The sequence below is a fragment of the Urocitellus parryii genome, chromosome 1 (assembly GCF_045843805.1).
Source record: "Urocitellus parryii isolate mUroPar1 chromosome 1, mUroPar1.hap1, whole genome shotgun sequence".
NCBI classification, from domain to species: domain Eukaryota; kingdom Metazoa; phylum Chordata; class Mammalia; order Rodentia; family Sciuridae; genus Urocitellus; species Urocitellus parryii.
Genome location: NC_135531.1, coordinates 158827686 through 158851583, shown reverse-complemented (window position 1 = coordinate 158851583; position 23898 = coordinate 158827686). Strand labels below are relative to the sequence as shown.

At 40.5% G+C, this 23898-nt stretch overlaps 1 protein-coding gene across 8 annotated transcripts in view; it reads left to right on the top strand.

Annotated features, from left to right (window-relative positions):
- The window catches only part of Fbxw11 (F-box and WD repeat domain containing 11), a 121512-nt gene that overhangs the window by 67696 nt on the left and 29918 nt on the right, over positions 1-23898 (top strand). For 4 of the 8 annotated variants that reach the window (XM_026401302.2, XM_026401304.2, XM_026401300.2 and 1 more), the window contains one exon: positions 15697-15922. In XM_026401302.2, coding sequence (XP_026257087.1) covers positions 15697-15922 — 226 coding nt within the window. Of the gene's footprint in view, positions 1-4641; positions 4659-12326; positions 12390-15696; positions 15923-23898 lie in introns of those variants that run through there. The other 4 variants (XM_026401299.2, XM_026401303.2, XM_026401305.2 and 1 more) reach the window with 2 other exon arrangements.

The window sequence follows — 23898 nt, the reverse complement described above, 5'->3', positions numbered from 1 at the left end:
CATTTTTATGTGCTTATTTCACATATTTTAAAGATATGCTTTCTTAACCAGAAAATGAATTGCATATGACTAGCAAACCAGGGTGCTGCTGCGTGGTTTACTGTGCAAACCATACAAACAGAGACCCTCTGAAGTTCCAGCCAGATACTGTTTTTTTTTTCCCCCTAGAAAATTAAACAAGGGAAACTCTTTTTGTTATAAACAAATTGTGAATAATAGAAAAGTGTGAAAATACTTTTTTTTCTTTTAATAAAATTAGAAGAACTAAAAGAAAATGCAAAGAATAACTTTTGCATTGTGGAGTTCATGGTATTCTAATACCTTAACCAGGTATCTTCAGAAATGAAAATTTATGTGATTGTATGATTTATTTATGTGTATGTAGCTTATTTTTATGTGTTTATGTATGTTATGCACACATTTATTCAGGAAAAGCACTACCATTTTTAAGATATCGTTATAAGAAACATCTATTTCATAAATGTTAAAATGTGAACAAAAATTATAGTTGATGAAATAGGGGCTATACTGTGTTCTATTCTTTTGCATTTTTTAAAAAAAATATTTTTAGTTGTAGATGGACAAAGTACCTTTATTTTGTTTATTTAGTTTTATGTGGTGCTGGGATGGGAACCCAATGCCTCACATGTGCTAGGCAAGTGCTTTATCACTGAGCCACAACCCCATTCTCTTTTTTTCAGTTAAAAAAAAAAAAAGTGCTGGCACATTTTTATTTTTTTTTTTTATTTTATTTTTTATTTTTAATATTTATTTTTTAGTTCTCGGCGGACACAACATCTTTGTTGGTATGTGGTGCTGAGGATCGAACCCGGGCCGCACGCATGCCAGGCGAGCGCGCTACCGCTGAACCACATCTCCAGCCCGCTGGCACATTTTTAAAATTGATATTTTGAAGCACAGTTAATCGTGACCTCCCAACTTGAAAAAATATGGACTTAAAAATTAAAAACAAGAATCCTACCTACTTTACATAAAAATTAACATAGATGAATTTTAAATGTAAATTACAAGGTAAAATAAGACAACTATACTGTTACATGGGAGAATATCTGTTCTTAGAAGAAAGATTTCTTGAGCATGACATAGAAAACCAAAAGGAAGCAATTGATAAATTAAACTTTTTTTAAAGTTATAGATGGACACAATACTTTTATTTTGTTTACTTTTTTAAAAAATATTTATTTTTTAGTTGTAGTTGGATGCAATACCTTTGTTTATTTTTTATGTGGTGCTAGGCATCGAACCCACTGCCTCACTCATGCTAGGCAAGTGCTCTACCACTGACCCACAACCCAGTCCCGATGAATTAAACTTAATAAAAAATTAGTCACTTCCATTTATCAAAAGTCACCATTAATAGAGTGATAAGTTTAGTCACATATGGGAAGAAGTCCTCTGTAATAAATATATTTGAAAAAGAGCCTCATGACTCAGCTGAGGCAGGAGGATTGGAAGTTCCAAGGCGGCTTCAGCAGCTTGACGAGGCCCTAAGCAACTAATCCTATCTGAAAATAAAAAGTAAAAAAATAAAATGGGCTGGGATGTGACTCAGTGGTTAAGCGCTCCTGGGTTCCATCCCTACCACCAAAAAACAACAACAACAAAAAATCAAAAACCCAAAGACTCCTTCTAGAATATATGAAGAATTTCTTGAAATCAGAAAAAACAAAAACCCTTTAAAAACTGGTCAGTAACACAAAAAGTTGATAAATTAGTTAAAAAGCTTTGGTATCCAAAATGGCAAGTAATTTTATCAACAGGTAATCAACATCATTACTTTTTAGGAATGCAAACCACAGAGATACTACTATATACCTAACCAGAAAGTTACTGTTAAAAACAACCCCCAAAACAAGCCCAAACTCATACTGTGGAGGATCAAGTGAAACTCTCATACACACTGGTGGGAGTGATTATGGACCGAATATATGCTGATACTTTGGAGAAGTATCAGCATATATTGTGTTAACCTAGCAATTCCATTCTTAAATAGACTGACAGAATTGTATGTTGTATACAAAAAACAAGTGGCAGAATTAATTTTAAATGCCCAAAGTGGAAGTGACTCACGTGTTCAACCATAGAATGAATAATGTTTGTGTGTGTATGTGTGTTTCTGGGGATTGAGTCCAGGGCCTCATGCATGCTAATCAGGTGTTTTACCACTGAGATCTGTCCCCTGCATCAAATAATTTTTGAAATATTATACATCAGTGAACCGAGAATTGACTGCAGCTCTGTTTAAAAATCTCAACAAGACATGTTAAGTAAATGAAGCCAGACTCAAAAGAGTTGATACAATGTTTTCATGTATATAAAGTTCAAAAACGGGCAGGATGGTATAGTTACTGATCATCAGGGAAAGCAAATCAAAACCGCAATGAGGTACCACCTCACACATGTTAAAAGTGGGTATTAGAAAAATGAAAAACAAGATGTGTTGGCCAGTTGTGAAGAAACTGGAGCCCTCACACACTATTGGTGGGAATGTATAATGGTACAGAACTATGAGAAGATGTGTGGAAATTCCTTAAAGAGTAAAAAAATAGAACTGGAGTCAGAAGTAGATCCAGGATTTCCATATTCATTGCAGTGTTATTCACAATAGTCAAGTGTGGAAACAGCTTAAATAACCAATGATAGATGAATGGAATATTATTCTTCCTTCAAAAAGGAGAAAATTCTGCAATGTGGCACAGCTTGGATGACCCTTGAGGACAATAAGGTAGGTGTGAGCTGGGGTTGTGGCTCAGTGGTAGTGTTTGCCTCGAATGTGTGAGATACTGGGTTCGAATCGTTCCTCAGCACCACATAAAAACCAATAAAAATAAAGATATTGTTTCTATCTACAACTAAAACAATATTAAAAAAATAAATAAGGTAGGTGAAATAAGTCAGTCACAGACTGAAAAATACTGCATGATTTCCTTTATATGAACAGGTGTCCCAAGTAGTCACTCATGGAAGCCAGGAACAGCATGGTGGTTGTGAGGAGCTGAGAGGATGGGACAAAGCCAGGTTATATAACATTGTGCCCATAGATGACAATACTGTATTGTACAGTTCAAATCTGCTAGAAGGGCAGATTTCATGTTAATTGCACTTAACACATTAAAAAAAAAAAAAAAAAAAAAAGAACAGGCAAAGTCAATCTGTGGTAAACTTTAAAAACTAGTGACTTCCTTTAGGAATTAATGACTGGGAGATAATATGAGGATGATGTCTGGGGCACCAGTAATGTTCTTTATGTTAGTCTTAGTACTAGTTACACTCGAGAGTTTTGGTTTTTTTTTTACTGTTATAGTTTGGAAATAAATTAAAAAAAAAAATTAAGAAGAGCACTAAAGTTAAGGCTTGGAATGAAGCTCAGTGGAGGCCCTTTATTCAGTCTCCAGCCCCAGAGTAAAGTTTTCTCCTGTGTGTACCGTGTTTTTATTTATTTTTATACACTTTAAAAGAGCAGTTTTAGTTCGCAGAATGAAATGTTAGATCTCCTGCCACATTCCTGTCCTCACCCATTATCAACACGCCCTACCTGAAGACTTTTGTTGCATCCGAACCCACCCTGACTCCTGTTTCCACCAAAGTTAATTCTTGATGGTACTTAATTCTGTGGTCTGGACACCTGAGTAATGGTAGGCGTTCATCATTACAGTATCACAGTGTTTTCCCACCTGAAAAATCTGCTGTGCTCCCCGTACCATGTTTTTAAAGGATATCTGATTGTTGGACATTTACATTGTTTATTTTTCCAAAATTGCTGTGGGTATGATTTTGTATAGGTCTGTATATAATTCCTTAGGAAAAGTTGTTGTGTTACATTTATGCCCAGTGTTAGGTGATATTCTTGATAGAGATTAGTAGACAGTCTTTGAGGAGTAACTGTTTGTAACCCACTAGAGAGCCACTTCCTTTAGAATGAATAAAAACTGCCAATTTGATAGGGGAAAAATTGCTTTTTATGCACACTATATATGATCATTTTTTGTTGACCATTTGAATAATATCTGTACTTCTTGGCTTATTTGCCTATGAAGATGTTAATTTTGGTTTCCTATCAAAATATAAGTAAGTTATTAATCATATGTAGTGATTTTTCCCTAATGTATGTCTTTAATAGTTGTTGATTTTGAACATTTTGAAGTTTAAATTTTTTTGTCTAGTAAAATCTAAATCTGGGGCTGGGGATGTGGCTCGAGCGGTAGCGCGCTCGCCTGGCATGCGTGCTGCCCGGGTTCGATCCTCAGCACCACATACAAACAAAGATGTTGTGTCCGCCGAGAACTAGAAAATAAATATTGAAAATTCTCTCTCTCTCTCTCTCTCTCTCTCTCTCTCTCTCTCTCTCTCTCTCCCCTCTCTCTTTAAAAAAAAAAAAAAATCTAAATCTGTTTCTTTGGGGTCATGCTGAGATAGCCTTTCTCTTATTTGATGAATTTGTATTCTTCTAGGTTTTTTTCCTTCCCATTTTTTTAAAGTTGTAGATGAACACAATATCTTTATCTGTCTATCTATCTATCTATCTATCTATCTATCTATCTATCTATCTATCTAATGTAGCGCTGAGGATGGAACCCAGGGCCTCACTCGTGTGAGACAAGCTCTCTACCATCAAGTTACAACCCCAGCCCTTCTAGGTTTGTTTGTAGTACTTTATTTTGTTTCACTTGTTTATTTTTATCTGTAGTCTGTTGTGGTATGTGATATAAGGCAGGTATAACATCTTTAAAACTTTTACTGATTTATCCATTTCTCATCAGCTTGAATTTCTAACTTCATCATATAATTTTATAAGTCTATATATAAATAAATTTGTTTCTGGAATTTCTGTTATTTTATTGCTTTGCTAGGATCCTACTGCTTTAATTACTGTAGCTTTTAAGAAAAATGTTAACATTTAACAAAATATGTGTTCCTTTCTCTTAAAAAATGGTGGTGATGAAAGGGAGAATAATTATTTTCCTACCCATTCTTCCATATGTGTTTAGTATTTTCTCCTTTTAGATAGTGTCAACCACAATAGGACATCTGTTAGAAATTTTAAAACTGCATTATAAAGATCCATGTAACAGCAATTCCAGCAAACTCCCAGTGGATTTAAGCTTTATGAGTAATTTATATTTTTACTGTAGAAAGAAACAACTTTTGTTGTTTTTGTATTTTATTTTTTAAATTTTTTAAATATTTATTTTTTAGTTTCAGGTAGATACAATATCTTTATTTCACTTCCATGTGGTGCCGAGAATCGAACCCAGTGCCTCACGCATGCTAGGTGAGCGCGCTACCACTTGAGCCACATCCCCAGCCCCTGTTTCTGTATTTTAGCATGTATTTGGAAAATGGAAAGGTTTCCCATGAAGGTGGAATTAGCGATGGTCAGGGTGTGTGTGTGTGTGTGTGTGTGTGTGTGTGTGTACACACACATGTACATTTTGTCTTCCTGAGTTGCCAGGTTAGTGTGTGTGAGAGAGATTGCCATTTGGACATGTTTATCTGGTCTTTTTCAAAATGAGTGCTTCTAACTTTCCCATAACTGATCTCCCAGCAATGTGTTGATCAGGTTAAAGTTTGAAGATTCAGGGTTCAGGGGCCTGGCTATAGTTAACAGGAACAACAAAACAGTATTTGGTTTGCTTTGCCATTTTCTTCTTTGCATTTATCTTCTGACTATAAGGCAAGTAGTGATTGGATAGAACAAATTTAGATTTTTCTGCATAACTTAATCTAAACATAATAAATCTCATCTGATTTCTAACTGTATTTGAGATTTCTTTTGTGACCTAGGATCTGTTATTATTTTTAAATGTTTCATGGAATACTGAAAATAACATTTAGTAATCTCCCATTATCCGTGGGGAGGATATGTGTCAACACCCCCAAGGGATACCTGAAATCAAGGATGGTACCAACTTCACCATATATGTGTACACACAAACAGTATCTACCTGTGATAAAGTGTGATTCATAAATTAGACATAGTAAGAGATTAATAGTAATTAGTAGTAAATGGAAAAATTATAGTAATAAACTGTGATCAAGTTTTTGTGATTATGTATTCTGACCCTCTGAAATTTTTCCAGTTACTCTTTGCAGACCATGACTGGCCACAGGTAACTGAAGCCATGGAAAGTGAAGTGCAGACCAGGGAGACTGCTTTGTAGTCTTCTGTAGAACAGACAGTTGGAGCTGAGCCTGTGACACACACCTGTAATCCCAGAGGCTCAAGAGGCTGAGGCAGGAGAATTGCAAGTTCAAAGCCAGCCTTAGCAATTTAGCAAGGCCTAAACAATTTAGTGAGACCCTGTCTTAAAGTAAAAAAAAAGTCTGGGGATGTGGCTTAGTGGTTAAGCACACCAGGATTCAATCCCTGGTAAAGGTTGGAGACTTATCTAGTAAATCAGCCTGTCCTCCTCCCTGCTGCCCTGCCCTGCCCTGCCCTGCCCACCCCTCCCCTCCCCTCTCCTCCCCTCCCCTCCCCTCCCCTCCCCTCCCCTCCCCTCCCCTCCCCTCCCCTTCCCTTCCCTCCCTCCCCTCCCTTCCCCTCTTCTCCTCTCCTCTCCCCTCCTCAGTCCCCTTCCTGTCTTCCTCTTTTTTTTGGTCAACCTTCCATCAAACATGCAGAACTGTAGAACTGTTTAAAAAATAAAAACGTAATGCTTCCAACCTTTTCTTTCATGTACTTGTGAAATTTTGTTTAGTATTTATAAGCACATTTTATCCTTTTTATAAATTTTGCGTTTTAGAGATTAAAAAGATTCTTTGTCATAGTGGTTTTGATTGCATATTGATCTCCTTGCAGTAACAACCTTGCTTTCTTTTGAATTTGAACTCACACCCCATTCTTTTTAGCCCTTTGTGGGATTTTGTTATTGTGCTTGCCCTTGTGGGTAGGAGAATGCTTGGATTCTGTTTCATTTTACTAAAAAATGCTAGTTACAGCCCATTAAATTGATTCATGGGCCACAAACAGCAGTTGGAAAATACCTGAGACATATTTTTCTGTGTTGAAAGTACATTGACTTCTGGGTAAAGCAGACTTGAGCCTGAGTCCTGCATCTCTCATTCACTAGATTATGTGACTCTTGACCTTTTACTTAATGCAGAATTTGCAGCATTTAAAAGTAGGAAATAGGTTCCTCTTATATAACTCCCTAAGTAGGGAATTTTCCATGAGAAATATATTCTGTGTTAGTTGGTGGCACCTACTGGCAAAGACACATCATTGCTCAGAGCCTGTTTTTCCTAAACACACACGAAAAGAAAATGGAGGTGAGGTCATTGGAACCATCCTACCACTTCTGCTGATTGGCATGGCATTGCGAGAAGGCAGAATGTACAGAGATTCTGGGATTAGTGAAAAGCTACAAAGAAAGAAAAGAATTTGAGGTAGTAGCTGGTATTCCAAAGCAAATGCACATCTGCCACACTAAACTATCCAGCTGATGAAAACATTAGCCTGCTTCTGTCTTTCTTGACAAATTTCCATTAATAGTATCAGGAGACATGTGTGTTTTTGTGTGTGTTTGCAATGGTGTGCAGTGGGGTAAGCTTCCTTAGGTTTTGTTAGGATTTAAAATGAATTCAGCTTAAGAAATGCACTTTCTCTCTGGGCTCCCCAGAGTGCATTTGTTTACTAAGTTGAGGATTTCTCACCATTACCAGTGTCGCGGAGCAATGTTAATGAAAATGCCCAGACATAATGAAAAGTTACTTTTGCTAAGCTGTTTATTATATTTAGACTATACTCCATGTATTTTCATTAGTGTTTACAACAACGGTGTTTAGTTGGGTGTGATGTAACACACCTGTAATCCCAGTTCCGAGGCAGGAAGATCACAAGTTTGAGGCTAGCTTGGGCAACTTAGTGAGACCCTCTCTCAAAATAAAAAAGCTGGGATGTGGCTCAGTGCTAGAGAATCCCTGGGTTCAGTCCCCAGTATTGCAAAAACAAAACTGTTTAAAAAATTTATTATTCTTTTATCCTCTTTCATTAGACATATTTGTGATCAGCAACATCAACTTTCTAAAACCTGACTCTGAGGGTACTAGAGCCCTGACTCATTGAACTAACCAAATAGCAACCAAAGCAGTTGTCCTTGGTATGGAAACTTACACTACTTACACTTATGCTCGGAATGCTATTTTTGAACAATACCAACTTGTACCTCTGTCTTCCTTGGTGATGGTAAAAAAAGGGACTTGAAAGCAAGATTGGGATCTTGGTAGGACTGCAATGGCATGTGTATGCTGTGTAACTGGGAGGCAGTTGACAGGAAGGAAGAGTCCAGCACTGGATCCTGGTCCTTACCTGACGCACCCCGCAGGCTAGTTGCGTAGTATTTCTGAGTATTGGTTCTCCCTATCTGTAAAGGAGGGTGTGTGCCTCGCCTACGGGATCCTGGAAAGGAGCAGGATGATTTACATAAAGTTCCAATGGCTGAGGAGCATAGGCAGTCGTTAAATAGTAATCATTGTTACTTCTGTCCTTCTGTGGAACTTGTAGGTAAGACACATAGTTGACCGTATTTTTTAACATAAATGGCTGGTTTTATAAATATTACTTCAAGAGATTTCCCAGGTGCAGACATTATATTCTGTGGTTCTGTGACACTGCACATGGGGACAGAGCCTGTCACGATGCTGCTAGTGCAGCTTTCTAACTGGGGTTGGTGCTGCCACATGGCCACATCGCGTTCCCCACAGCAGTCATTTTGAAGCAGAGTCATGTCAAAATTCTCTGAAGAACTTGAACAAACACATAAACATAAAGACCCCTAACAGATACCTTGGCTCTGTCCACTCTGTGTTCATCTGCATGTGGCTTTGCGACAGTCTTCATCCGCGTCTCCAAGCCCATGGGTCTCCAGCAAAGAACTCCTATGATCAAGGTTTCTCAAATATGAGTGTCATGGCGAGAAGGCTCACCCCAGGATTTAGATATGGGGCCACTTTCTTCCTGATATGGTCAGGCTGGCTCTGAGGAGCGTCTCATACTTCCCAGGGGCCAAGTGAGAAGCCCATGGAGAAAGAAGGGCCGGGCCTGAGGTAGCAGTACCGCTGCGTGCCTTGGCACGTCTCAGAGCTCGGCCCTGGGGTGCTGGTTTTCACATGGATGAGGCTTTGCCTTCCTCCTCCGGGACAGTTGGCACTTTGGAGACAATTTTGTGTGGGTGCTTCTGGTGTAGGAAGAGGCCAGGATGCTGTTAGTCCTATAGTGCATGTGACAGCCCCCACAGCAGACAGTTCTCTGAACCCAAGTGTCGTAGTTCCAAGGTGGACCTGCCCCGGCCTGCCGTTGTCTCCTGGATGCTGCTGTTCATTGGCAGCTGCGCCAGCACAGGAGAGTCTGTGTTTTTATCTGTGGACATGTACTGTTTCTTGCCTGGTAGGCCCAGGAGGCAGGAAATGATGTCCAGCAAGGCAGAAGTGGAATAAGCCAGGCGGATGTTTCTAAGAACTTGCCTTTCCCGGGAGTGCTGGAGGCCTGAGGAGAGTTTCACCTGTCAGGTTGGCCAGCCTGCCTCAGAGTTTCTCTATAGAGTTTGCATATGGGAACCACCTTCCCGTCTCTCTGGAGCATCATTGTTTTTTCTTAACTACTGATTCAACCTGGAACTTTTGTACACACACACAAACACACACACGTACCTGAAACCACTTACGTATGCATGGCTTCTATAAGAGACGTTTCCATTCTCACCACTACCACTTAGCTCCATGTAGTAGGCTCAGAAAGGCGATGGGAAGAGGAGAGGTCTCTGATGTGTTTCCCACAGTTTGCCTTGCATTTGACTCAGTGGTGTTTGGGGAAGTGGGACGAATGGATTATTGCTATTACTCTAGGCCAGTGTTTTCTGATATATGCTGTGTTGTTATTAATAGATATTACTATAAAAGGGGGTAGTTATGCCCAACAAAGTTAGGAAAATGGGATTAAACTAACAGCCTGATTTGTAAATTACAGTGCATTACAGAGCCCTGAGTAGCTTAATGGAGCCTGTAGTGACCTGAGAGCACGTGGGTGTGAGTGTGTGAGGGAGCATTGCTTAAGCTTAGAACATCAACATTTTCTCTGAACATCTCCTGTGTCACCAAAGTATTCCCTGAAGATGATCTTGTGATCAGGGTAGCTTGACAGTAGCATATTCCTTGTGACATTTGTCTCCCCAAACCTTTATAGGAGAAGTTGAAAAGATTTGTAGGCTGGGAAGCTATTTCACCTCCCTGCAGAATTTTATTAGATATAATCTTCTTACCAAGCCTTAAGAGAATAGTTGCTCTTTCTTTAGAGGGGTTGTTTCCTTCTGAGCGGTATGAGTAAACACCATTTCACTATTTGGGAGCAAATGAAAAGAAGAATTAAGGTTTCTCACCATTAAAGATAACTTTGCCGACTTCTGGCATTTTTAACTGAAAAAAAAAGCATCAAGGCAGCTTAGATCAGAATGGCTCTGGGGCATTCCGGCTCCTGTATCACCAGTCTTTAGCTCAGAGCACAGCTGTGCCCCTCTGCACTTCTTTGGGTGCTGGTGCCCGTGGGGCAGACCTCGCTGCCCTCTGTCCTCCATGAGTGCCTTTCTGTGCCTGCAGCCATGATGCATTCTCCTTGCATTTCAGACATTGTGACCTTCAGGTGGCTTTGAAACCGTCAAGGGCAGTTGGCCACTATTCCCACTTCAGTCGTTTGTAAGAAACCTGCTGGCTTTATTAATCCCAGGGTCCCCTGGAGATAGCAGTACAGGGAATTACAGGGAGACATCCATAAGTGCAGCTGTTTCTGCTTTTTCAGCCCCTCCTTCCCACTCAGGATTACTGCTGCCAGCACTCTAGCCCCATTTTGGGCACTGGGACACACTCGGCTTCTTCTCTAGCTCATGATGGCTTTTTGTGCACAAAGTCTTTCCCTCCTGGCCGCATTCCCCCTTGCATGCCTTAGCACTGTGGGGCTTAGGAGATTTTACAGAGAAAGCAAATGGTTTTCCCTGTAGCACCATCTGGAGCCATTCTGTCCAAGCCTCTGAAGTTTGAGGAGTGTGAGGCGCGTCCTGAAGGCAGCGGGAGGGAGTACTTTCTTGAATGCTCACTAACTGCTATGTACTCTCCATCCCCACAACTCTAGGCACTGGGTGTTGTTCAAGGTCCGGCCTACACAGTGGGCAAGTGACCAAATCAGGATCCTAAGTCCTCTCCATACAGTAAAGCCTTTGGCTTTCCCATGTCACTGTACTATAGCCCTGATAAGATCCTGCTGTGTGACCTGGAGGGCAGTAGTGTTCATTGAGGACTCTGCTGTTACCCGTGCTGGATGTTGTCAAGTGAATTGTCAAAACACTTTAGGACTTCAAGAAAAATAGGGACAACTTGGGAGGTAGGCTTATTCCCTGAAGGCAGCAACAGGATCTTGTAAGAGATCTGTAATATCCTTTTTTGAATAATGTGGTGGGACAAATGTTGTAGTTTAAATTTTGTGCCCCACTCTTAGATTTTAGGTTTGGACAGGAATCTTAGACTTCTGTCCACAAATGAGCTGTGCCTCTTTTCCCCTCAGCTCTCTGCTTCCCCTTCTCATTAAGGTTCCATTTAGCCATTAGATAGGAGCTGCAGAAGGGAAATCCAATCATGTATAATCTCCAGTTAATGGGCATCTATTGAGCGACTAGGTCACCAGAAAGAATAATTACACAGTGCCTCTTTGTGCAGTAAACACAAAAATCAAAAGATAATGCATTCCCAAGGCAAGCCAGATTGTTAGTGGCTAACAGCATCCTCTTTAGGGAAAAGATTGGGGCACCCACCATGTTTGCTAGGGCAAATTGCAAAGCCATTCCCCAAAAACAAGGCCCTCAAGGGAGGAAAATGTAAGACCAGGGCACTTCCAAGGCTTTGTCACTTCTAATTGCCAATTGTCATGGTGAATTACTGAATAGCAGACATTCTAGTAAATGTTTTATACAATCATGGGGAACTTTGTGGATCTCTGGGGTTTTCATGCCTCAGAGTTAAAGAACAATAGTGATGATAAGGTGTTGTTTGAGCCCCACTCCCACAATTTAGTCTGTTTGCTAAGCTTGCCCAACCTTCATAAGTGAAGACTTCCTGCTCACTCTTGGCCAGCCACTAACTGATGATTTATGAAAGATGAGCATGAGCCCCTTGACCCAAAATGGCGTGTGTTAGCCACAGGCCCACAAATTCTTGGATTTGTGTTGATTCATTTTAGTTTGGGTTTTCAAAATCATGTCTTGTAGCTATTTAGAATTTGCAAACCTCAGCATAATTCAAATAACCTGTTTTTCCCCCCTTAGAACACTTCAGTTATGGAAGATCAAAATGAAGATGAGTCCCCAAAGAAAAATACTCTTTGGCAGGTAGGAATGACAAGATAGCAATTGACTTACTGTAGATAAGATGCTCCCTTAGTTAATGTCCTCCATGAAACCAAGAGCTAGGCTTTTTCGTTTTGTGCAGTTTTGTTAGTTTCAGAATCCACCCTAATTTATCACTTTTGTAGGGAAGTATCATTACAAATAGTAAAGGGTGGGGAATTTTCACAAAGGTTCTGAAGTGGCTGTAGTTTAAAATGTTTTAATCTGTGGCCCAAGATGGAAAATGGTGACATCCTTTGCCTCTGTCTTCTTTCTTGGCTCTGTTTTGGTTTTATCAGTTTTTGTGCTAAATCCACCAGGGTTTTTTGTGGGGGCTTAGGGGAGCATGTAAAGTTCCATGGCTTAGCATTCATCAGCCATATGGTGTATGTCGTTTCCCCTTCGTGAGGACACAATTAAACGCAAATAAATCTGGAGAGAATAAATAAAAATTTTTTTTTCTGGGTCAGTTGATTTGAAGTTAAAGATTCATGATTGTATAAAACAATAATGTGTGCCCAACAAATTTAAGAAGAGATGGAAGAAAGCAAAACAACGCTAGGAGTATTTTGCTGGGCTGAGCAGTGGTTGGAACAGAACCTGGCCAGTGTGTGCTGTGGGATGGTGCATGTGCCACACTGTGTGTGCAGACTGGAATCCATCCCTTCCTTCCTGTTTATTATTTTGCAATAGGATCCTCTTCATTCACTATTGATTTTTCAGTTTGCTGTGGTTCTTAACACTTTAGCTTTCAGATTTCCTTTCATCTGCCTTCCTTCCAGTCAGCTAGTTAATGGTACATAAATACTCTAGGGAGGCTGGCTGGTTAGGAAGCCTCCCTGTATGAAATAATAACCCTTTTGCTTAGCCAGTGAGATAAAGGGTGTGAAAATACTTTGTAAATTATAAAGCAGCACACAAATGCAATTTATAAACCACTATTATATTTGACTTGGCAAATTATTGTCCAAAAGAAAGAAAGAAAGAAAGATAAATAAAGGGGGAGAGAAAACGTGCATCCCTTTCTTTCTCAGGATTAGGTGCTCCTGGCATCTTGATGTATACCCTTTATTATGGTTGGTGCTCCCCTCTTACAAGATAAATGTGATCAGGGTGCTGTATGAAATTCTGGGGCTTGTCTTTTATCCTTAATATTTATTTCATAAGCCTGTCCTCTTGTTACTACAGTCTAACTATATAGCTTAGTTAGACTTAGTTATATGACTATATTATAGTTCTTCTTTGTACATGTGTTAGAATTCGTTTTAACCAGTTCTTATAGTTACTTAAAATTTTTTTCCAAGTTTTTCCAGTATTTTGATATTAGATTTAAGATTCTGTTATGAATTTGGTAGATATCATTATACTCCAAAGTAGACTTTATACCTTTATACCTGCTATTAGTTACAGCAAAGAATTTTCACTTCGCCTCTATTTTGAACTCTTTATTTTTGGGATCTGCTGAATACATTTGTCTGCAACCAAAATCTAAAAATCCCTGTTTAGTGCTGCCCCCTAGTGTTACCAAGTGTTAGGAAGTCTTCCCTCACCAAAGCTTCAGGGGGAAAAAATCTTGGACAATGGGGAGGGAAGGGAAATTGGGTGGGAGATCACTGCCTTTTGACCTCATGTCTAAATGTGGATATAAGAACTACTTCAAACATGAAACTTACAAGGTTTTATCAAGGAAGGGCAAAGACCCCTATGGACATTTACAAAGGGTTTCTTCTTCGTGGGATGGATTGACCGTGTGAGGAACATACTGGTCCTGAAGCTCTTTGTTCTTTCTTGTAAGGCTGCTGAGATAGAGTCCTAGCTGAATTAATGGGCGTGTGTAGCTTAACTCTTTACTTCTCAAGATTCTCTTGTATAATTCCTTTTGAAATTACACGTAAGGAGGCTGTTAGAGGAGTGATAGGTTGCTTGGCAAATATTTAACAAAAGTATTGAGATTATTTTATTTTAAACAGGGAAGTTGCAGGCCTTATAGTTTCAGTAGTAGTTGTGGACTGAGTCTAGGGATTCAGATTATTTTTTTGATGTATTGTCCAGGTGCAGTGTAGTTTTCTTTTTTGGTGCAGGGAATTGAACATGTGGCCTTCTTCATGCTAAGCTCAAGCTGTACCAGTGAGCACTCTCCAGTCCTGTAGTGTCAATAAAAAAAGAAAAGATACACTGACGTTATGCAAAGACATGGAAATAGATTTGATGAGAAATGCATTGTTGTATGTATAGGAGTCTCTTTTTTATCCGTAAACCTGTGTAAGATGAGGGACTTTTCAGATACACATGGTTTACCTTTGGTAGCTTGCGGAGGAGGTGATCAGAGAAGTGGGGAAGTCTAGAATCGTTTTGGAGCAGTTTCTTTAGTAGTGCTTGGAAAACAATATGAAGGATATCAGAACTATTAATAAAATGAAGCTTTTTAGATTGAATTGCTTTTAGCTTTCAATACATAACTGCTTATCTTCTTTGCTTGATAGGCCAGGAATCCTCATAGTGTGGTCCCTGAAGTACAGTCTAGACCAGCAGTGTCAGCATTACTAGAAGTAGAAATCCTCAGGCTTCACTCCAGACACGTAATTTCAGAACCTCTGGGTGGGCCTGATGATCTGTGTCAACAAACCCTCTGTTATTCTGTTGCTATTGCTTTGTGGTAGTGGCTCCCCCCCCTGCATCCAGTTTTAATACCTACATTCTGAAAATATTAAATGGAAAATTTGAAGGGAGAGATTGAGACCACATTCACATAACTTATTCTATTTTCTCATTAATTATTGTTATTAATCGCTTACTGTGCCTAATTTACAAAATGAACTTTTTCATAGATAAGTAGATATAGGAAAAAAACATAGTATTCGTACTGTTCAGTACTAAACCCTATTTTAGGCATTTTTGAAATGTATATCTCTCGAGGATAAAAAGGGGCTGCTGGATGTAGCACTGACTCTCAACTATGAAGAAACAAAATGGATTAGTAGTAGTCAGTTTGCACCAAGCTGAATGGTTCCTCTAAGATGATTATCTCAAAGTAGTTATCTTAACAATGACATCATTTTGGAAAAACATCGGACAATGATGATTTAAGATGCCTAAAGCTTTAAAAATAGCTCTAACTTCAGCATTTACTGTGTGACTTATTTGAGGACACAAACCCTATATGTATTACTCATAATAAAGAAATGAGTTTGGCTATAGGGTGAAACTGGTATTTTAAGATTCAATACACAGGGTGAAAAATGTTTCTAATGAAATACCAATTAGATTTCTTTCTCTTGTCAAACTCTTTTTTTTAATCTTTTTTTAATAGATAAGTAATGGAACATCATCTGTGATTGTCTCCAGAAAGAGGCCATCGGAAGGAAACTATCAAAAGGAAAAGGACTTGTGTATTAAGTATTTTGACCAGTGGTCTGAGTCGGATCAAGTGGAGTTCGTGGAGCATCTGATTTCACGAATGTGTCACTATCAGCATGGACATATTAACTCCTACCTGAAGCCCATGTTGCAGCGGGACTTCATTACTGCGTTGCCAGGTAATCACTGGTCCTGAAAACAGTCGAGCTGGGCAGGGGTGTCCAGCCGGAGCCCAGGCAGAGCCCAGTGGGTATTTACATCGCGCATGTGTAATGCACACTGTGGTTTTAATGGATGGTGCTTGAGGAGGATTATAATTTAGCTTCTTTCATTAACAGTGTGATTGTTGGTCATTTTTACTGCTTATTTTAGTTCATTCAACAGGTTTTTTAAAAAATGATATCCATTATGTTTTGATGTAATCTATGTTCAGTCTGTACTTTCCCTTTATATGTAAGTTTTAAAAATATAGGACTTCTTTCTTCAGTGTGTATTCTTGAGAGGTGTCCCCAAGTTTAGGATGTTCATTTGCATCTGAAATGATGCCTTGGGATGGCAAAGACGGTCTAAGAAAGCAGGGGGCATGCCTTGATTATATTTCTGGAAACTGGCTTCTGTATCCCCTGCCTCACTGCCCGCCCCGTCATCTCCCTCTCAGATGCAGGCAGGCATGTGTGCCACCATATACCAAGAACCACTGTGGAGAATTCCCACATGCCTCCTGTGGCCCCCAGTTTCTCAAGACCAGCCTACTCCCCTATCAGCACCCTGCAGCAGAGCAGTGTGTCTGGCCCAACCTGGGAACCTGTGCTGGTGCCATCATTCCCCAGATCTGTTGCCCGTGTTCAGGGTCACTGCTGGAGTCCTGTGCCTTGTGGGTCTGGACCAGATACAGTGATGCAGTGCATTCTCCACCATCACAGTATCCGCCATGCAGAATAGTCCTGTTTCCCTTTGATTCTTTTTTATTGGGGGGGAGGTACCAAGGATTGAGCCCAGGGATGCTTAACCACTAAGCCACATCCCCAGCCCCCCCACCCCCTTTTTAGTTGTTAATGGACCTTTATTTATATGTGGTGCTGAGAATCGAACCCAGTGCCTCACATGTGCTAGGCTAGTGCTCTACCACTGAGCCATAGCCCCAACCCTCCCACTTTGATTCTTTTTGGTCTCTTTATTCTTTCTAAATTTTTCATTTTAAATTTGGCTAGGTCAGATAATAGAGCGTTCTGACCAAAACATTTCCCTCTAATATGGTCAATGTAGCCTGCTGGTTATTCCTACCATGCCCAGGTAGATCTAGAAAGCCCAGCAAGAACCTGTGACATTGCTACCAGACTGTGTCTCATCCAAAGTGCTGGACCACTCCCTCAACCCACTTGGGGAATAGCAGGACCTGCACTCAGGCCTCAGACCTGAAACTTGGGGTTGCAAATCTACAGGCCAGCATTTGGTCTCTGATTTCTCTTCCAATGGTTTTAAGTTTGCTTTTTACAATGGTAGCATTAAAGGATACCTGATAAGTAGCCTAGAAGAATTTGACTCCACTATTCTTTTTATGCTGAAATGTAGCATAACTTGTCTGTTTTTTTCCCCTCAGTAATATGTATAGAAAAGTAAAATTTGAACCCTTTCTTTTTATTACATTAGTATTTAATTGCTGATGGGGATCTTAGCCATCACTTAGTGCTGTTTCTTGTTGCGTAGATCAGGAGGCTGAGGAACAGAGGAGTTGTGAAGTACCCAGCAGTGCATATCGTGGTTATTGTACAATGGTGTGCGTGATTGATGGTAGACGTTGGCTCACAAGTCGGCCTAAAACCTGAAATTACTCTGAAAAATACCTTAAATTGACACTAAATATTAATTATATGGATTGTAACCCAATTCATTAAATTTCTTTTAATTATGGGTGAAGGGTGAGTTGGAAGGGTCAGGGAGAGGGAGAGAAAGGGGGTGGGGGGCACTCTTGATTGTAAAAGAGACAGAGAACTAGAGCTGAGTGGAAGTGAGCCAAGGGAGCATCCCTCTGCTTCAGTGTCCACAGGATCAGGTTGTACCTCACACCGAGGAAAGGCAGGGAGGCTTTCAGCTGGTGATTGGATTGTTCCTCTTACATGCTTTTAACTAAACGAGGCTGGGCCTCATTTTTCTCAGCAAATCTGCCTATTGGTTTCTACTGTTGGGGTTTTATTTTCTTCCTTGTAACCAAATGGTCGGGAGTGCCCAGAGCTCCACTTATGTTGACAGAATAGCCACCACAAGGTGGCACTATTGAAGTTCTCCTGATTTGCAGAGTGTAGTTCCAGGACAACCCTTCTTTCTCTCTGGGAGTGTACAGCCTTGGAGAAGAGGCAGAACAGAGGAACATGTGTTATGTATATAAATATGGTTAGTATAATTGCATACAATTCAGTTTTCATTACAGAGAATTTTAAGCCATTGTCCATATCTCTTGTTAAAGTGGAATTTTGTGGTATTGAATATTATATGAGATGAATGGACAATTGGCTGGGACATGGAACTATTTTTGTTAAAATGCTATTTGTTTTAACAGGATTTGATCTGAACATATATACATCTGTCAGTATGTTTCATACATATGAAGCTAATGGCTGGGGACAAGCTGGCCAAGTTGACTGTGTTCGTGTCTAGTAGACTTGGATTAAAGCTGGCGTTAGTTTCTTAGCCCAGTCTCTGCCTTGAGAGCACTGTGAGGAAAACAGGTCCGTGTGTTTGTACTTAGGTTTAATAATCTGTGCACAACTTACTAATCATTATACTAGCTTGGTGTTTAACTTTTTTGGAGTTTGAATTTTTACTCTATTAAAATTGACAAGTCAACTTAAACTTCTTTGGATTCTGAAAATCATTAGTTCTATAAAAATTGTGTATAGTTTTGGCTTTTTAATGCTTACTATGAATATTGTACCTGTCAGTATAGGAAAAATGGAAAATGTTTGTGGTCTCTGGCTCCTTTTGGTTCAGTGGAAAAAGTGATAATTACGATATGCTTTTCTAAAAATCATGTGAATGTTTAGTCTGCAATGTCAATTTCTGCAGGCTAAGTTTGTGGTTTGTAAGAACTGTTGTTAAAGGGAAAGTTTATACCATTTAAAATAGAGGCAGATTGTACTTCAAACAGGATGATAAGCATTGGTGATCCATTTGGTGAGGTGTCTAAGCAATTAAGAATTTTGAAACACTTAACTTTCTGGCCATGGGTTATTCATTTGTCTTGCTCTCAAGTAAGAATGAGAAACCATTACAGACCACGAATGTGATGGAGACTCCATCAAGGTCTTGGGAGATGGGAAGAACCAGAGCATAGTCCAGGCGGCAGGCTGTGCAGGATGGAGCGGGAGGGGCTGCAGCATGATTCAGGCAGTCCCTGGACCTGGATTGTGGGTCCTGCACTTAATAGCTGTGTGGCCTCACTTTTTGGAGCCTCAGTTTCTCACCTGTGTAGGAATAGTAGGATTTCAGAGGCTATTGTTAGGATTAAAGACGGTTTGCATGATGTGCTCAGCAGCTGGTGGGTGCTCTGAGGATGGCAGCCGGAGAGGTAGGAAACACCTGCTCCTCCGGAGGCGTGGCGATTTACTGCTGGGAAGTTTTAATCATTTGCCCTGTGTTTCCACATGGGTCCATCCTGCCGTCATAGAGTTCATGTGCCCCCTCCCCCTTTTCCCTTGGGAACCCTGTAGAAGAAGCTCCTGGACTCTGCCCTGCGCCTCTCTCCTCGTGCCCAAGTCCTCCCGTTGGGTATTTCGGGTGACAGCCATCTCCTGGCAAACTCCTGCTCTCCACAGTTGTGTTTTCTTTGAAAAGATTTGTAACTTCAATTTTACCACTAGATCTGTGACTAGGGAGGAAAGGGACAGCAGAGGTGCGTGGGAAAGGAATTTTTTTGCAGCTGTTCTTTGAAATGTGTTTCTGCAACACCAAGGTCTGCTGTCTGCTGAAGGCAGTGGCGAAGCTAGCTGCAGTGAAGGCATTGAGCTGACGTGGCACATCTGCGGTGCCTTGCGGTATAGAGTATTTACTACACACTGGGCTTGGAAATTTGGGCCTTTTAATTGTTTTAATTAATTTATTATTGGGAAATTTCCCGACTTCACTGTGGTGCTGTGATTGGCACCAGAAGCGCTCTTCTGCAGCGTGTGTTCGGTGCTTGGGCCTCGCCTTCTGAGGCTGGCATGTGTCCTCAGGAGGCCTTAGGAAGCAGGTGGTGGTGGGAGATGAGAGGCTGGGCATGAGAGAGCAGTGGGAGCCAGACATGGGTGGTTAGGGAAATGCTTAGTTTTAACACCTCAGAGCACTTTTTAGGCCAGGCAAAGACACCACCTTATTCAGTGACCCATTTGTCCTCAGTGGACTTCAAACTAGAACAGCCCAAGTCTGTCTGGCACCTGTGATGGCTGCTCTCATATGCATGCCCACGACAGCGAGTGTCATTTTTACTCTTCACAGAACGTTCAGGGGACGTGAGATTTATGCCAAGATAAGAGAAGCAGGTAGATTTGTTCTAGAAGAGATATACTTCTCTGCAATAAATAAAATGGAAGAATAATACTCAGCATTCTTGATCATCGATATTAGCTAAGGGGATTTGGGGAAGGAAGGAGAACAAAGGCATTTATTGTGTGTCTGTTTCCTGTTGTTCGTTGTCTTACTAAGCTTCCAAGCAAGGTTGGGAAATTCCTTCCCTGTAGACTGAAGCTACTTCGAGTTCTATCATGGAGGATTCTTGTACAGATTATTTGAGACAATCTATTTCAGGCACTTAATATTCCTATGTTTAAACAGCATGAGATTCAAAAGAGAAAATGGATTTGCTTAAGGTAACTCAATTAGCAGTGGACAAAATCAAGATTCAACTGTCAATGGTCTAGACCTGTCACACAGGCTGCGCCACTCATGGTCACAGGCTCTGACTCTCCAGGTTATCTGACTTGACAGCCAATGCATTTTCCACAGGTCTCAAACATGCTGCCTCCAGAAGGATGACGAGGATTTAAAGTATTAACCAAAGGAAGCTAATCTGACCCCACTATATCACTGAGATGTCCTTTCATTGGATGGATAGTGTTTGAAAGGAGAAAATTATGCATTACTAAGGCATTTATTTGTGTAAAGAAGTCATTGATGGCTTACTTGTTAGCATTCAGAGTTGAGTTGTATGGGGATTGGTGGTCAAAGAGGACTAAAAGATGTCATTGGTATAAACTTGTAGTTCTCAGCATGTCAGAGTTAGTTGGTGTAACTTCTTACTTAAAAAAATAGTTTCTTGGGCCTCGACATCTGGAGATTATGATTGAATAAGCAGAAGATCTGGGGGACATGGGGATGTGGTTTTGTTGCTGTAGTTTTAAAAATCAGTAACCGTAGGGGCTGGGATCATGACTCAATGGAAGAGCTCTTGGCCTCACACATTCAAGTCTCCGTACCACATATAAATAAATGAATAAAAGAGGGTCCATCACTACTTTAAAAAACAAAAAGTCAGTAACCGTCAGTGATTTAGACACAGTCACATAGGCTCCACCACTCATGGTCACAGATTCTGACCCTCCAGTTCAAGTGGAAGATCTGGATGCTACTTTCCCAGTTCACACACAGATGATGCTGGCATTGCATCCAGTGAGACTAGACAAAGCAATTTCCTGAATCATTCTTGTCTTGCTGTTGTTTTCATTTTCCAGCAGAGGATTCAATAGAGGAATTGGTTAGGGGTGTGTTTATAACCGATCAGGAGGATCTGGTTAGTGATGTAGAAGTAAGATAAACTTTACAAGCAATGTGTTCTAATAACCATTTTTTTTAGAAACTAGAAAAGGAAGATAGATAAGTACTCCAGAACTAGAAAAGTTCAAAGAAGAACTAGAAGTCAGTAAGCCTTTGGCTAGAGACTCTAAAAGAAAATAGGGTTAAACAGGGCTGAAATACTCTGAAATTTGAAATTCTGAGGAGTAATTTTGTCAGCCATAGTGATGTAGAGATACCTGTGATTTTAATTAAACATAGAATGCAAAAGAAAGGTACATATGATTATGAAGCTTCCTAAAAGGTGGCCTGGATCTTTGAGCATGGTATCAAGAAGACCAAATCCCAAATAATGTAAAACTAGCCAAAATGTGTAATCCAAAGGAATTGAAAACAAAACACTCAACCATTTAGAGGAAAGTTATAAAGAATGGTTGGAGCTATGTTACAGTGACATATTTTCAGTATCATATAACTTTTTTGTTTTCCCAGTAAGAACAATGGCTTTAAAACAAGGAAGGATAGGAAAATTATAGTAAAAAAAAGACGTGAATGGATTTAGGAACCCTGGGAACAAGGAGACCTAAACACCTTGTTGGCCAGGAGAGCCACACACCTCTGGTTGTGATTCAGAACTGAGGTACTTTGGGAACTAACTGAAAACCAGCCTGCAGAGCTCCTGGGGACGGCACGCCCTGTGCAAGTGGTGCCACTGTGTTGGAAGTCTGCACGACAGACCCATAGGTGCTGGGGGAGCAGGGTTCCTGATTTTAGGAATTGGAGAAGGTATATTTGGGGGTATTAGCTTTAAAAGTTGATGTTATTTTCTGGCAGAATTCTTAATTTCAAACGTGAATCAGTATCTGAAAAGATTACACAGGCCCGTGCCAGCCTAGAGGGGTGCCTGCAGAATGTTAAGAGGGGGATCTCTTGGGGGTGGTATTTAAGGATTTAAAAGTTTTTGCTTTTAAGTCCCTAAATATGTTTTGTCATTATTTTCTATAACGTTAAAAAGGAACACAGAATAGCTGGTGCCAACTTGCAAATGAAAGGCTGCAAACATAGTAAGTATCACCAAGCTCACCTCGTCCTTACCAGGAAGGTCACCAGACTAGAACACAGGTCCGAAGAACGATGGGCGTGTCTCCAGATGTCCCTGAGGACTGAGGAGGGGACTGAGGGCTGGACGCAGTATATCCACATGGTTACAGAGCTGCTGGCTCAGCCTTGGTACCCTTGAGTGTTAATGGAGACATTAGTGATGACCTGGAGGGAAATTGTTACTGTCATTGGGTGCTGTCCTTGGTTCTGACCCTTTTAACCTGTTAGTCTAGACTTAAGATAAAGATTCATTTGCCCACCTGCATATCTGGTGCATAATACCCATTCTTCAGAATGATGAAATTAATTCTAGAGATGAAAATGGATGGATCAGATAGGGCTTTAAGGGTGTGTTGTGGTAAGAATAAAATAGAATTGCAACATGAAGCCTCCTCTGCTCCCAACTGCCTGTGCATATACAGCATTAGGGGCGTTGTTTCAATAGGTGCTTTAGGGGAGAGGCTGAGGATTTTATTTTAACTTGCTGCCATCACAGGAGTCTGCTGTGATGTGACTGTCAGCTGGGGGCAGTTCAGTCTTTGAACAGTGATAAGCATGAAAAAGGACAGTGGCCCCAGTGCAATCTTCCTCATTAACCCATGGCTTGGGCATTAGGTCCAGTCTCAGGTTGGAGAATTTGTATGTATGAAAGACCTAGAAACCACAATCAGCAGTGTAACCTTAGTCTTTCTGAGAGTTGAAGGGACCCTTAGTTCATAAAGCACTACTTATGCACCATTTCATTGTGATATTTCCAAAATAAAGCAAAGATTATTGCCCCTATATTATACAGAAGAGGACACTCATTCACCAGTGCCCTGTCTTTAGCACTAATCTTAATAGTATATCCACATGGTTACAGAGCTGCTGGCTTAGCCTTTGTACCCATACAGTTTCTGTTTATTTTGAAAAAGAGAAAAAACATTAGCTTTATCAGGTGCTTTGTTGTTTTTAAAACCTCTCAGGGTTTGTCTCTACAATTTGATTTGTACAGGCAGTTGGAGCAGGGCCAGCTGACTGGTGAGGACCACTCTGTATGGTAGAAAATCAGGCCCAGGGATGTTTCAGTGTGTGTTTGATGTTATTAGAACTAGTAAGCGTTACACCTGATACTGATGCTGAAGTTGGAACTTTCTGCCTGTTTTGTGTTCTCATTCCTACACAACATACTCTGAGGGACAGCTTGCTTCTTGATGGTACAGAGGACGTCCCAGGAACTGCAGGAGGAGTGTAGGTAGCAGCAGTGCTGCCCATTGTCACCCCCTTCCCATTGTCAGTGTCAGGCAGA